At 37.7% G+C, this 16,562-nt stretch overlaps 1 protein-coding gene across 7 annotated transcripts in view; it reads right to left on the bottom strand.

Moving 5' to 3' along the window:
• The window catches only part of stpg2 (sperm-tail PG-rich repeat containing 2), a 67,198-nt gene that overhangs the window by 24,181 nt on the left and 26,455 nt on the right, over window positions 1–16,562 (bottom strand). For all 7 annotated transcript variants that reach the window (XR_014877135.1, XR_014877136.1, XR_014877134.1 and 4 more), the window contains exons 8-10: window positions 13,577–13,736; window positions 12,007–12,170; window positions 11,694–11,786 (exon numbers count right to left, since the gene is read on the bottom strand). Coding sequence is in view for 3 of the 7 variants with exons in the window: in XM_085179562.1 (XP_085035688.1) it covers window positions 11,694–11,786; window positions 12,007–12,170; window positions 13,577–13,736 (417 nt within the window). In the remaining 4 variants the exon portion in view is untranslated. The remainder of the gene's footprint in view (window positions 1–11,693; window positions 11,787–12,006; window positions 12,171–13,576; window positions 13,737–16,562) is intronic.

A 16,562-nucleotide genomic window follows, 5' to 3' on the forward strand; every position in this document is an offset into this window, starting at 1 on the left:
AATAAATTTCTAGGCAACACTCAACCTGACAGTTCAAACAGTTTCTGACATGATAACTCTTAAGTGCTATAAAATACCTACTTGTTGTATTGTATGTGGCTACCTTGTTGTGGCTCCTAATAAGCCTTAGAACTTGTGGATCCACTAACAAATCAGTCTTTGCCCCACTCCAATGAAAACCCTTGTGGAATTTCAAGTTATCACTTTGTTGCACTTTATTGCTTTTTACTTTTAAATGTGGGAATCCCACTGTATCTGGTTTAAATGTTATCCTAAATAGTGTATATATCTTTATAATGATTCACCATCAATGTTTGAGGTATGATTCGATTTCTCGGATCGAATGATCGTATGAATTGTTTTAAAATTTTCAAGGGAGGTGATGCTGAAAAAGGCTATTTTACTAGCAGTATTAAATACAGGACAATATACTTTAACCTGTACATTCATTTTGAAAGTCTTACTATATTGCAAACCTTAACCAAATATAGACATATAGCTGACGAGTATTCATTATGTATTATACAGACAGTTTCTATCCATATATTTTCTTAAGCACCTATCAAATTCAGAGTCACAGGTGAGAGGCGGAGTACACCCTGGACAGCTTGCCAGTCTATTACACTCACACCTACAATGAATTTAAAACACAACATGCATCCATGTCTGTAGACTGTTAGAGGAAGATTACCTGGACAGAAAAAACATAGCTACAGGGAGAACAAGCAAACTACATGTGGATTTGAGTGCCAAAGTTTTTTGCTGTGAGATATTCAGCGCTGACCACTGTGCCGCCCACATTTGTACTTCAATCTTAATAGAATGTATTTCTATAAAGTAAAATTTCTCCCTATAAAGTTTGAGCAACCAACCTGTTGATTCCTGTTTCTTTAACAGTAGCCAGTACATTTTCAGAGGCTGCATTCATAGCTGTGGCTAAATAAGCATTTGCATGCAGAGTTCGCATATAGTGATCAATTTTAGCCAGTGGATCCAAACAGAGCAGCAACAATCACACGATACAGGGGAAACAAACAGGGTACACTTCACAGAGCACAGAAAGCTTTTGTATGCATCAAGTATTAGTATCCATGAGGACTGGTATTCAATATATGCCAGCCGGGGTTTGACTTTGTGTCGGATCTGAAAGGAAATGAGTGGTATCACACATCACAAGGAGGAGGGTAAATCAGCTCGCACAACAGCACATAGCCGTAGGTCATTTCCTTTCTTATTTTGTTTATTGCTGCAAGCAAACAGAGGAGAGTGAGCAAGTATAGAAAACACAAAAAGAAAGAAAAAGGGAGTCAAATCTCTCATCTGAAAAAAACAGTCAATACCGCTACGAAATGCAACAGCAGGAGTCGTTCCACCCCCTGTTTCCTCTTCACTTTTTACTTTTCTATCTATCACATTTATGAAATGTTCTCAAGATATTCAAAGCATGATGGGAGTGTTACTGTCTGATGCCTCAGGGTAGAAGTGTCACTAAGCGCTCATTCAATCACTTAATTGTGCGTGTGTGTGTTGATCTCCTGTGTGTGAACCACTACAAATTGTGTTTGCAAATGGACCTATCTAGACATGTTTCTACATTCCAGGTGATATTGGAGTAATATTTATGTGTTTATGGGTGCATTTCAAATGACTCGCGTTCACAGTAACAGCACTGTGTGTCAGTGTGTGTGAGCTTGCTTAAATTCTCACAGGGATTCCCATCATCATCATTACCCAGACAGCTGACAGTAAAATCCATATCAAATCTATAAGTCTATTTTCCTGTTTTTGTTCCTTTCTTTCATCACCCGACTCCCTTGTCTCCCATAAATAGAGGCTGTACCATGACATGCCATTAGCTGTCCATGGATATATCATAAAAATGCAATGAAACACAGAGACAAAAAGTCAATAAGTGACAAACCCTGGCTCACTGCATTTTTTGCAACTCAACCATATCTCGCCCATGGCATATGCAACTGTCACACTCTCTGACTGACTCCCGCTGCTTTTATTTATCATCTTTAATTTTTCACCACTTGTCCTCCCATCTTTCTCCCTTCATTCGAGCTCTTTTTTCTTCCATCAAACCCCACCACCAACTTTCTACTCAGTTCCTTAATCTCACCCCCCTTCATTCTCTGTGTAATTTCGCCACATGGGTTTCCACATTTCGGTTCATTCTGCAGCGCAGAGCAAGCGTTGATGCTCTTCAGCTGGATAAATGTATGTTTAGCAAACACTCTAATTATCTCAACCAGAGCTAATAGGATAGATAATTACACAATATACACAGAGGCTTTTGCGTTCTCTTTGTCTCTCCTTCAATCCCTCCTACTGTTTCTTCCATTTAGTTTCATCTCTCCTTTAATTTTTCTGTCTCTCTCAAATCCATTATGTGTGGTATCTTTTTCTGAGAGCAGTATATTGTTTTTTTTGCACTTGTCATCCACATTAATGAGGTTTTTCTTCACTGTGTCAGCCCTTGTCAATGATGTCTCTCTGTGTCACTACACACAGCATCGACTGAATAAGAATTTTATGCTGTATATGGCCAACAAAAGGGATAGGAGGGAAGCACAGCAATTTAGAATCCACATACCTCCCCTTGACAATATATTTTTGACTTGGTGTGCATCAATACTGGCAGAACACTCTGGAGCTGCCTCACACACTGTAGGTACAGTAACACCTAGCACAGTTACATATTTTAGCATTTAGCGTTAACTATGTTTTATGAGTGAGTTAACTTAATTTCAGTACATGGCCCTTATTTCCCATCATTCACAGTAACAAAAGCAAAATTATAATATATGAGTAAGTGTACAATGCACACAGCCTGTGTATTATCTTAACAAGCAACAGAAGGAGCTGCCAAGCGGAGGATGGAAATGTCTCCAGCTGAGAAGTGCTCCCTTTTTTCTATTTGTTTTCATTATTATTTTGGCACCATTGATATATTATGAATCTTGCTTCCAATCAATGTCAGCGGTACATGTAATAAAAAACATGTTTAATATCGTCTCTCACTGATTCAGTTTCTCTGAGAGAGAATTATGAAGTCTTCTTCGTTGTCAGTAAAAGATATTAGTACAGATAAAGTGAAGTGTGTTTGACTGACAGAGACATTATTGCTTGGTTTCTTCCATGAGGCAAAGAAAATTGCAACAAAAATCTTCATATTGTTGAATATTTCAATTGGGGGGGGTCACTGGCCAGTTGGGGCCCTGCATGTGTTCACTCTGATACCAGGACTGTAGGGTCCCTCCCATAATCCAAAGATATTTTTGTTTAAGATATTGGTGATGTACCTGTGTCAGAGCTCACATTTATATGAGAGTTCCCTGTGTTAGCCTTGTGTTAGACTGGTGACCCGTCCAAGGTGTACAAAACCTGCTCTAGTTAATAACTTATTGTGCTGACTGAGTTTTGAGCTTCTAGAAGGTAGGCGAGGCCAGTGAGGATACCAAAGCTATGCTATGTTTATTCATCTTGATGTTACAATTAAACTATTTTCATATAATAGTAGATGTCGATATGACCATAGCTGAGGTAGGGACGTAGATCAACCGGTATATCGAACTCTTCGCTTTTACACTCAACTGTCTTTTCAACACACCAAACCACTACAATCAACCATCTATTGATCTCCCACTTCCCTCTCCCCTCACTCGTAAACAAGACCCTGAGATACTTAAACTCGTCCCTGACCCATAGTGGGCATTCCACCCTTTTCCAGTTTGTCAAATGTCTGAGTTAGATGTTTTCCTTTCATTGCACTAAAATACATACATCATGAGGACTATTTTTAAATGAGGCAAAACATCTGAAGATCTCAACTTGAACCACTTTTACATGTTGTCGCATCGTAAGTCACAAATGCCCCCAAACTGCACAGATGAACAGATTTTAATCACATTACATTTATTGAGTTTCCATGGAGCGTTCCCTTTTTCTTATGTTTTTGAAATAGTTTTTGTATTAACTTGTGTATATCTGCCATAATTCACACCTGTTCATTAACAACAATAGCATACAGTCTGGGAGTTTTAGAGTTGTTACAGATCAGACATTAAATGAGGAAAAACCTCTTATTTTCTGTTGTGCTATAAACATAAGAGAGGGCAAATTTCTCACACAAATCTGTGCGTAAATCATGCATACAGACATTTCGCACAAATCAGCAATTCATCAATATTTTCATACCTGGATTTGTTTGTACTCTACGGTCATTATTTATGGTCATTATTTGGAGTTTTCCAAAACGCTTTAAGTTAAAAAAAAAATATTCACAATTATAATTAAAAAATTAAATAAAAGATTAAATTGTATGTAAAGAAAATAAAATGCTAAATGTGAGGGTATAGGATTTCATCTTTTAATTTACAAATTTTTCTAATATTCTTGATCTCATTTTATTTTACCTTAAGTTATGTTATCTTTCATTAAGAATGACTTCTCTTATTGTTGGATGTCATCACACACAGTCTCATTTCTTGGCATTTAATGGCACTGCTGATGCTGAAGAATACTGATTTTTTTCACTGCAGTGAGTTTCTCATCTCAGACTGACAGATCAGCTGCTCATTGATCTCAACCTGTTTTCTTCTCTTGCTTAGTCTCGTAGTCCTATAAACTTTGATGTCCAAACCTTTGTTAATTTTGTTTTGTTTGTCTTTTTAATTTGACCCACAGTGAGTGTCTTGGCGGAAATGATAATAACAACCTCTGTCACTCCCATGGAAACACTTTGGAAAGCTGCACATTTTCTGGCTTCCTTCTCAGACAGTACTGTTTCGGTTTCTTGAGTATGACTTTCTAATCTTCATCACTGCTCAAGCCTGTTGGTTTAAGGCCAGTGCGCACATTTCATTAATCCAATCCAAGGGTGTCTGAACAACATGAGTCAAATGTGTTATTTTTATTTATTTTTTAATTCTACCTACTTTAGGATTTAAACTTCAGTACTGGCAAAACTGATCATTTATACTAATTGAGAATATAGTAATGAGACAAATGAAAAATTGCAGGACTGTTGTTAATGCTGGAAATAAGCTGAAGCGGAGAAAGTTGCAACCTTTCACTTGCTGAAAATACAGAATAATGAGGCTCTGCTTCTTCGGTGAGTTTCTGCTTTAGTGGTGTAACGGTGGTTAATCTAAGGTGTTGGCTGAACTTTTCACTTTTACCTCATGGATTTTTTTTTATATCAAATAATACTCTATTTACTCACAGTCATTGCATTGTGTATCTCATTGGATTAACCAATAAGTTTAACCCACTGTCCACAATTTAATGACATCACAGGTTACAATGTACCCCTTATTAAAGGAATAGCTAGCACCTTACGATAAACCAATGCCCTTATCACTGACAATTCCTCACTCGCACTAAATAAAAAAAAAGTGAAAATCCACTAGAAACTTTATTAATCTTATCAGTGGTAACAGAGATGATGTAAAGCAGAGATGTAGTTGAAGAACTTGACAGACAAAATGCCAAGTCAAATTTCTCTCCTGTCACTTCAAGGGACAAGGCAATACTTCACTGACTTATAGAAAAGGGAGGAATTCCACTGCCTCGGGTTGAAACATAGGTCCAAATTAAATTCTACTCTTATTCTCTGCCAGCACTGCCTGAGGGTATCCCATGACCTTTGCGGGAGAAAGGCCAGTGTCAGGAAGGGTTGGACAGGAGGAGAGAATGTGAAAAGAGGTATATCAGGTGAAAGAAAACAGTGATGAAAGAGAGGGGGGGAGAAAGATGTAGGGAGACCAGTCCAGAAGTGAAGAAAGAAGGTTTGGGGATCAAGGGAAATAATACTGGAAAACGCTCTGGATTAAAGTGGGAGAGAAAAGCAAACACTCATTTAAGCTGTGCTCTATACTCATAATCATCTCTCCTTTCATATCTGCCATTTCCCAACAAGATGTGAGTCTTTCTTCTCCCCAGACAGGTAATCAGCCCCTATCAGATCCAGACCTGTGGGTAAAGTGCAGATCTGACATAGCTTCAAGTATTTGAACAAGTCATGTTGTGTTTGATTTAAATTGTCAGAAATTTAAGAAATCCACCACCAGATAAGACTCCACAAAATCGTCCTATTAAATTATGCAGTACTTGTTACACAGTATACACTTATCAGCCACTTTGTTCGGTACACCTTGCTAGTCCCAGGTTGGATCCACTTATTTTTTTTCTGGCATAGATTCACTAAGATGCTGGAAACAATCCTCTGTGCTTTTGCTTCATATTGACATGACAACATCACACAGTTGCTGCAGATTTGTCAGCTGCACATCCATGATGCAAATTCCCTGTACCACCACAACCCAATCTCTGTTGGATCAAAATCTGGTGACTGGTGAGGCCATTTGAGCACAGTTAACTCACTGTCATGTTCAAGAAACCAATTTGAGATTATTTGAGCTTTGTGACATGGAAGTAACCATCAGAAAATAGTGGTGATAAAGTGATGGACATGTCTAGGGTGTAAAAGTAAACCCTAGACATGGTTGTCTGGGAAAATCCCAGCAGATCAGCAGTTTCTGAAATACTCAGACCAAGTCTTCTGACACCAACAACAATGCCCTGTTCAAACTCACTTAAATGAATTTTTCTTCCTCATTCTGATATTCACTTTGAACATCAGCACGTTGTCTCAGCCAAGCAGTTGCACAGATGACCTAACAAAGTGGCAAGTGAGTGGCTATTTAGGAACTGTTTAGTCATTAAATCGTTAGAAAACTAATTTGAAATTCACTGAGAGGAAACTTAATAATAAACTTCTCCCAAATAATGTGGAACTCGCCAGTAAACAAAAAAACCTCTTTAAAACAAATGATCAGAAAATAAAAGTCACACAGTAATAGCAAAGACAAGTTAGATAACAGGTCTCCTGGAATGTGTGTTTAACGCACTGCACAAAAGCAGCTTCTATCATTTCAACTGACATGGTGTATCTTTTATATTTCTGATTTCAAAAGCCATTAAATGTGAATAAATTCTCCGGCAAAATGTTGACCTTTAATACTAATTGAAGCTTTTAAGTCAAAGTACAGAAGACATAAACTCCCACACATAAAAGAGATAATAAAGACACACTTTTTGCCTTTATTCTTTTTTTTCCTGCTTTTTTGCCTTCTCATGTTCGTGATTGCTTTCTGATTAGACTCTTTTAATATCCATCCCAGTGGGGGACCGTTACCAGGGATACAGCCTTGGCTGAAGCACAGCATGTGGCTAACTGTTACAGCTAAGATGTCCCCAGGTGATTTTTCATTAACTGGTCATAAAGGGGGCTCTGTGTGCAGCAACTACACTTAGCCTCAGATCGTCCCCACCACGGACAATTTGAAGGTGCTATTCTCCACACACAGGTGTAAGCGAGGAAAACAGGGTGGCGATATTGTAAATGAATGTTGTTGTTTTTTCTACTATTTTGAGAATGATGTTTTGATTTTGTGTTTGTGTTTTTCCCCTAGCCCAATTTGGAATGTACAAAATCCTCTGCAGTCCTCGTCTCTGTTAATGCTGTTTGCCTGAGGAGAGATGCAGACAGGCATGTGCTACCTCTGAGACATGTGCCACCAGCTGCTTCTTTTCACCTCAACTTCAACAGCCTCCCACCTGCAAACATGACCAATTATGTTTGCGTGAACACACAACCAAGCTGGAGGTACTGCGACTGGGAACTGAACCAAGTTAAAGCCGTTGTTAAATATTTAATCAGCTCGTGTCTCCAGCATGTAATGAAAGCCTCCTGCTGATCATTTCAACTTGCAGACATCCAATCCTGATCAAAAACTATTAGCACATGACAATGTCAAAATCTGAACATTATGCAGATTCTGTGTAGCATGCTGTCAAGTTTTCTACTGCATTGGAATTTAGCAAACTAAGGATTCTAAGTGAGTCAGATCATCCATCAGCACAATATACTGCAGCTTGACAGAAAACTCAACTGAGCCATTGTCATGAAAAATGGCAAACGCTGCAGACAGATATATGAGGTAGAGACTAATAAAGAGGTGATCAGCACCACAATTCTTGATGGATCGCTCGCAGTTTTCTAATTAGTCCCAACACGCTCACTTGAGCTCATTCGTGATATGCAATAAAATCTGACAGATCTGCATTATCTGAATGCATAAACAATGTAAAAATGTATAAATATATACAGCATGCTTACTGCATTTTTTGCCAAACTGCCATAAAAAATACAATGAGAATAAAAGCTTTAACAAATGCCCTGTTTTGCCTGATGGCATTTTAGTTGCAGGCACACAGTACAACTCATGAGGCCAGCAAAAATAATGTTTTGTACTACGCAGATAGTTTTATGACATTATTTTTCTGCTGTGCAGCTCATAGCACCATGAAACACAATTAAGTTAAAATCTTTTGCCCAAATGACAATGATCTCTGATCTCGATACATGGCAGAGCAAGAGAATTTTTCCACTGGAGATTGCCGATGTGTAACATTAGTATGCTAAGTCGCAAATGGAGACGCATTTGATAATATTTTCATTTCTCGCACATGTCAATTTCTGTCAAGTTGTCAAGTTGAGCTACTTATTCAATATCGCGGTTCCTAAGCCCTGCTCCTTTGTCCCCAGAGTCCTGCTGGTTTAATGTCCTAACAGGTAGTTAATGGCATCCAGCTGGTGTCCACGGTGTAAATCCCTCTCTGAACATACAGCAAGAACAAAACCCATTAAGGTTATGTGTCATGACCAGTGACTGTAAAGCATTTTTGGTTTCTGCAGAGGGGATGGAAAACCACTGGGACTTCAACGTCATCTAACTTGGGAAATATCATTATCATTATTTTTTAATATTTACCTTCAAAGGGACTTAAACTTTCTGATTTTCCTATAGTTTTAATTATTGATATAGTATAGTAACCAAATAGGATATAATAAATAAACATCACAATAATGCAGCACATTAAAACTGACAACAAAAAGTAGGAATTTCATTTGTCACCTATATACACACACAAACATAGAAAATGAATATGTATATAGGCAGAAAGCTTTTAATCAGCTTCTTTGATGTACATACAGTAAGTGCACAGCCAGGATTTCGAATATGAAAATCTGCGACAGCAGAGTGTGAAGTCAGATTAAACCGAAATATTACAAAGCAGCATCTTGAAGTCTAAATAAGTTCATTCTCACTCCTGAAAAACACTGAAAAATTCAGGCACATTCACACTGTGAGGAAAAGCTGCGCACTCTGCCAGTCAGTCTGTCACATCACTGTGCCATCACTCTCTGTTGTGCACACACACACACACACACACACACACAATAGAAAAAAGTCATAAAGGAGCATACAGTTAAAATAAGAAAGAACTGTTGAGTGCCTGCATGTACACACATACCCACATTGTGTAGTTTGTTGAGTGTCTATAAATAATAACACTGCTGATATTGCACCTATTTAATTAGAGTTGCTGAGAAGTGCAAACAAGTTCAAGTGGACATGTCAAGGCATGTTCAAGATTACTTGCCAGAAATTGATTTTTTCTTTGAAACATCCTGTGAGAGTGATATGCAGAGAGAGATGCACACAAGATCAACTGAATCCAGTGATACTAGAGTTACAATATGTACCTACAGATCTTTGCCCACGATTCCAAGTGCAAAATTACCCTTTAAACGTTGTCTTTGTCGAGAGCACCACAGTTTGCGGTGTTAAAATCAGCTCTGGGGACCTTTGCCTCAAGATGAAGATAACGCTTCTAACCTTCAGAGTTAATCAGAGTAAACAGCAGCTGGTACCCAGAAGGGTACTTGAAAGTACAAATTCTGCATCTTTAATATTCACTGTAGCTCAGGCAGAAATTCACATGTTCACAATTTTTCAGTGCTCGAGTTAGTAAAATTCAATCCCTCACATCCAGCAACTTCACATTTGCATTATTTATATGCAAATAAATATTGGCATGTCTCATACAGGGCAAAGAAATACTGCTTCACATTCGAAACAGTCACTTTTTGCCAGTTGTCTGTTTGTTTAGATGAAAATCTGCAAAGACATGGGATTTATTATAATTTTTTATCAAATGTAATATTAGATTTAAGCATGAAATATACCACCCAGGAATAAATAAGTCCTTTAATTTACAGTGTGTGTGCAGTTTCCTTTGGCTGTGTAGTTATCATCTTGTGTTGAGCAGTAAATTGATTCACTCTTGCAGGACTTCACATCTGTGAATATGAGGACCCAGTATGGAAAAAGTCCTGATCTCTCAACTTTAAAAACAAAAGAATATAAACCAACATTTGACACTGAAAAATTATCTCAACAGCAAAATTAAAGATTAAATCATGATGCCACCCTGTTACACGGACCTAGAAACCGGCCAGCGACCTCTCATACCCATCAGTTACCAGGGAAAAATGTATATTCGCCAACTGGTTGGTGAATATCGATTGCTGGGGTTTGATGACAGTACCTTTATGCACACTACCTATGCATAAAGGCCAGTCCATGGCCCCCTCCAAACCAGAGAAAAACTAGAGAAAAATGCTCAGAATGAGATACGCAAACCTAAACCAAAACCTTCCTTGTGATTGTTTTGGAGTCTGGAAGGTTCCCATGATTACCTGCAATGTTTCTGTGGATGGACGATCTCAACTTGTCTGCAAATGCTCATGAACTACTCAGTTAGCAGCAGTAAAACTCTGAAAAGTGTAACGCAACTTTCACTTTGAAGATAAAGCCAAAATCGGTTTCCAATTTGGACCACACTTTTTCAAGTTGCCCTACCAGCACCTTCCAATAACAAGTAGGTTTTCTGATCGCATACTGCTCTGTCGCTGGTGGTTTGTTGCTAGCCTAGATTCCAGCCTCCAGTTGCCTAGGTAACTCTAATGTATGTTAGGGTATATCACTTAACAGTGTCCTGCGTTTTATTCGTAGCTGCTCTAATCACTTGCCTTAAAGCTGAGAAAGGTTTAACTCAGGAACCGCAGAGTAAGAAAGCAAAAGTTAACATAAACACCAAAATCTCTGGGGTTGAGATTAATTATTAAACACTTTAAGATAACCAGTTGATGTAGAAATCTTTAAATTCCAGAATAATATCCTTATAATGGCATCTATAAAAACAACAGTTTGAAGACAATACCATCAAAGTATTTTATATTGAATCATACAATTAAGCCTAAAAGCATAGCTTCCTCTTGTTCTAATTTTGAGTCACACACAAAACAGTTTGATCATAAATAAAATAAATAACTGCTTTGAAAAATAATCAAAGTAACACTTAGAAGTGGAAAGAGTTTGGTATGTAAATATATGACAGATTTTGTATTAAGCAAAGTGGAAGAGAGCAAAAGGAGGATGTTCACAGGAAAAGTGACATCACAGAGGAGAGGAGCAAGAAAATAATTATCACAGATGTGACCTGTTTTCTTCAGCTTAAATGAGCATTAGGAGGAAAAAGGAAAAGAAAAGAAGACAGTCTGAGAAAATGGACTGCTGTGATGGCCCATTTATGAAACTAAAACCTTGGCACGCTCTACTGTTTTACTTCATTTCGGCTCTTCTGTTAAGTAGGTTTGAGAAGATTTGCAACATAAACTTGATCTCTGGATGGAAAATTGTCCAACAACAACAACAACAACTGTGGGAGAAACTGGGAGACAAACTCAGAGAAAGAGGAGAGAAAAAGAAACTTACTTTAGCCAGCAGTGGTGAAGCCAGACGCTCTGTGACCGATTTAAAAGCCGCTGTGTGCTGCTGTTTGTAGCTCTCCTCTGTCTTCTTTTCCTTCTATATGCAAAACATATGACAATGACATTAATGTGCCCATACACGTGACAATATGAACATGCAACATATACGCAAGACTCTAATCAAGTTTAAACATTTTAGGAGATTTTTTTAAATCAAAAAATATTGACGAACATATTGACGAATCTGGGATTCATCTCTAAATGATGTGATGAATAACACTGTGAAAACTTCATGACTTACTACTAATCTATCCTACCTCATACTGTGCTGGACTCGGGGTCTCGACAGATTCCTTTTTGTAGAAAAGGGAGCTGCGTTGAGAAGAAGAGCCAAAGCCTCCCGTCTTGGTTTGAGAAAAAAACGCCTTTTTAAAACTTTCCTGGGCTAAGCCATGCTCAAAGACATTGTAGGAACCTGGACCTGGACAGACAGAGGTGTTCACTGTGCATATCTACACACCTGACCTTAAATAAAACAGTCCAGGACTACATCGTAATTGGTTGTTGTTCTACTTTCCCTCAAAACCAGCACTTGTTAGTTTTATCTGAAACCACTATGATGATGCAAATCTTGCAATTAAGGCACAGCTATTAGACACATGTTGCAGAGGTGTAACTTTGGCTTAGTGCACATTTGGCAGGGTGTGTAGCATTCATGTCGTGCTGACTGGGAAGTGACATCTGTGCTACACCTGTGGTACAATAACTTTCATACGGAGGCATTTTACTGCTTTTCTAACATCTGTCTCCTCTGCAATATGTTGTGTTTACAGATGTACTTAAAAAAAAACTGAAGAACGAACAAATGGTCCTTTGCACTTTAACCTAAGAAAATACATATTTGTTATGCAGAATTTGTTAACAGACTCACACAACAAAATGCAGCAATATTCAAATATTCAAGGTAACACAAGTGAAAAACATTAGCATTTTCTCCTCAAGCTAAAATAAAACTAAGACTTTACCAAAAACTTAAAAAAGCAATAAAATATAAATAAACTATCCGTATAAAGTGAATCATCAGAACCATAAAAAATTAAGGCAGCTTCTTAAAATCAATCATGTGATGCATCACATCTGTCAGTTCTGCTCCACAGACTGCAGAGAGATGTTTGGAAAAGAAAATACAGAAATAGATTTAATGTTGGTGTGCTCGTAAAATCTAAGGGTTGTTTTTACATAAATGACTGCTGTTCAAAGTAATATAGGTAGCAATGCCGAAATAGACGAGGCACTAGTTTTATTATTCCTTGTGTTGTATTTCAAAGGCTTAATGCAAGCAGACATCAGAAATTAATCATACCTCTATAAATAAGGGTTCACTCATGGGACAACACAGCGTGCTTTCTTTCTCTCACACACACACACACACACACACACACACAATCACACACAGACACACAAGTCACGTCACTTTCATTTCTTTTCAAAATGTTAACACAAGCTGCAAAGTAGTACTTATTCTTAATTATTACTTGTTAAATTGAGTATAATGGCCATGTCAGGTTAAACTCTGATCTTTCAGAGAACATGGCTTGTTTAAAAAAGCATCAAAGGCTAATAAATACTGTCCTCTAACATTAAAAGGCAGCAATCAAGTGCAAGTCATGTTTGACATGGTATGAATATTAACTGAAAAGCCTCAGTTATTAACTAAGAGAAAGATCTATGTTTCAAAATCTGTGCAAAGCAAGAAACCCACAGTTTGGAGCAACAATTGATTACTAGATATCTGCTAAACTACATTCTACCGGTCAGAGGAAAATCACTGCCTGTGCATTCAAGTACACACAGACATAGGCACACACAACAAAAACACATACTGACCTGGTGTGGTGCCTTTTCTGCGGTTAGAAGAAAAGCGAGGTGCAGTGACACCAAATGGACTTTTCTTTATTCCTGAGGTCCTCTTCAGCAGCTCCAGGGCACAGCGCGGGTCATTATATGTTCCAACAGGGGGCGACACTTCTTTCACAGGGCCAAACCTCTAATGGAAAGAGAATAAAGAGAATGACACAGATGAACGAGTGAAGGAAGAAACACAAAGTGAGGCGTCTTAAGTCAAGTATCCAGCACACACTGAAATTTCACAATTCAATGTTTAACAGCCCTCTTCTATCGATCAAACAGAGACCAACACAGGTTCATCTCCTCGGTGTCCATCTGGAACACAGTAACAAATCCAGCTGCAAATATCCACAGACTCCGCTTCAATCAGTCAAAGCTTTACTTTACCAGAGTCAGCTGGGCCCTCATCTCTGTCCAGGTCATTTGAGATGAAAAGCAGTTGTGGAGGAAGTTCCCATGGTGATATGGGTTTGTTTTTATATCAACAGTCTTTGTTCCTAATAAAGACGTTTTTTGGCAGAAGTATGAGCAAACATACACAGCTGAAAAAAATTAAGAGAGTTGGGGAAATCGTGTAATGATTGAACTGGGGTTAACATACAGTAAATATTTTGTTGGGGCACAGCAGAGCTTTGAGATGCTAATCTGCAAGCACTAGTTGGATTGGTTTAAACGACTACTGTATCACATTTGATAAATCTAAGTCATCGGCGTCATTAAGTTTTTCCCCTTAAAACCTAAATAAACTGAACAATACATTTTTAAAAATTCCACATGTAGCAAATACTGTAAGATACAAATTAAAACTCATATATACAAATTAATATTTAATTATTATTTTTTAATTCGTCAGAAGATTCAATAAACACTTCATTTAAAAAATAAATTTCTGGCAATTATTTAATAGTTCAGGCTTTAAAGGGTTAACATAAAAAACACAGGTGGGGCAGATGACATATCAATAGCATAAGCAGAGTAATTGAAAGTAAAGTTATTGCATTTCATCATGAGAAGGACACAAATTTCATGACAATTCATTCAAATACTCATTGAGATATTTCAATCAGGAACAAAGTCAGACAACAACACAAATTACTATCCATAAAGCCATAGTTCTTTTCTGCCTTTTTGCCGCAAATCTCAAATCCCAATTACATGTGGAAAAGCTCTTCCGACAAAACTAAAAAAAACACTAAAGGCAAAACAGAAAGAGCAAGAGTGATAATGAAATCAATGAGAACTAAGTGGCAGGATAGAAAATGAGATGGAGAAACAGCATCTTCAATGCAAAGATAATGATTCACACAATCAGGTATGTAATGTTCTTTGAACATTTTGCTGATGGCAGCCTCACTTTCAGGGTGTTTCTCTAATAGTCTATTATAACAACACAGGAAACCAAAGAACCAAAACAGATAAGTTGCCTTTTTAGTCAAGATTACTGAAGGTGAACTATGCTTCAGTTTAACTCACAACGGAACCATTCAGCAGAGGAATACAAATCACTTGATACCTTCAAATGGCAGCGAGGCTATATTAACAATGCCTACCCCCACACAAACCACAGCCAATTCCTCAAATGACTGATGTTCAACTACAGAATGGTCTTAAATATAATGTATTTGGAGGCATGCCAATTATTGATTTACAGTTTGCATTTAAACAAGATGCAGCCTATGGAAAATTAGTTGTGGGGTAATGAAAATTGTGTTAGTAATGCACAGCTGAATTATTGAGCTTTTTTTAAGGTAAAAAAAGCGTGAAGGGAAAATAAAGGAAGAAAATATGTTTAGATGGAGAAAAAAACTGAGCGAAAGTAGAAAATGACACAGTGGGGACGTTTTTTGGGTTTGAGATTGAAAAGAGAAGAACAAGAATGACAAGAAGAGCTGTCCCAGGGCCAAACCACACTATTTTTTCAAACGCAGTTATAAAGCGGGGGTTTGTGACCATCTGTCAATCTGATTCTGGCTTACTGGCTCTGAGTAAAGTCCTGTTAACAGGCACATTTTCCCTCTTTAACTGACATGCTGAGCTTTGTTACCACTTCACATGGATGCTGGATTTGTTTTCTGCTTCCTGTTGTTCCATTTTTAAGCACATATGATGAAAAATGCCAGAGCAACTCTTTTGAAATTCAAACTCAAAGCCAAAATGTTCATTGGCACTGTTGAGTATTTCAGTGTCAGAATGTTATAACGACTGTTAAAGTGAAAAATGAAGACACGGAGAGAAGTGAGACTATAGCCCAAGTACAAGAGCTCTCACTGGTGCCATTTGGCAACAAACAGCTATAAGTTACACTGTTAATGTCAGTTTATACTAAGCAGAAGAAGGTGGACTACAAAAAGTGTCCTATGGCGGCACAAAAAGGTCAAGATGTATAACCTTAGCCAAAACATCTACTCATACACAGGGTGGGTGACGTGAGTGTTTTTTACATGGTGTGTTAGTCCACTGAGCATTCAATGTCAGTTCTGAAGAACGTAACGTGTATGTGGGTTTGTGCAGGTCGGAAGAAAAAGGACAAAAACTAGGAGAACAACTAAAATTTCTGATAAATTTTGAGATTATTTTGAGTCTGAGCTGTTTCACAAATTCAGAATAGAAACACTCAGCACACATGCTGCCAGTGTGTAAATTGCTAACAGGCTAGAGCTTGACTCAGCACTCTGCGGTAAATCAGCAGAGACAGTCAAATTTACATGAATAAAGTGAGATAAAAATTTCTTAATGATAAAGGCTGAAAGCAAAGTTTGATCTAGTGATTTTTATTTATATTTTTTTCAATAATATTCTTTTGGCAAACTCATGTACAGTTGTGGTGCTAAGTTTACATATACTCATCATAGGCATGAATGTCATAGTAATCACTGGCTTTTAATGAGTTCTTTGAACAGAAATAATTGTATAGCATTAATGACATTCTTTCTTGACTTTAACCTCCTAGGACCTGGCGTCCACA

This window comes from Neolamprologus multifasciatus, chromosome 12 (genome assembly GCF_963576455.1).
Source record: "Neolamprologus multifasciatus chromosome 12, fNeoMul1.2, whole genome shotgun sequence".
NCBI classification, from domain to species: Eukaryota; Metazoa; Chordata; class Actinopteri; order Cichliformes; family Cichlidae; genus Neolamprologus; species Neolamprologus multifasciatus.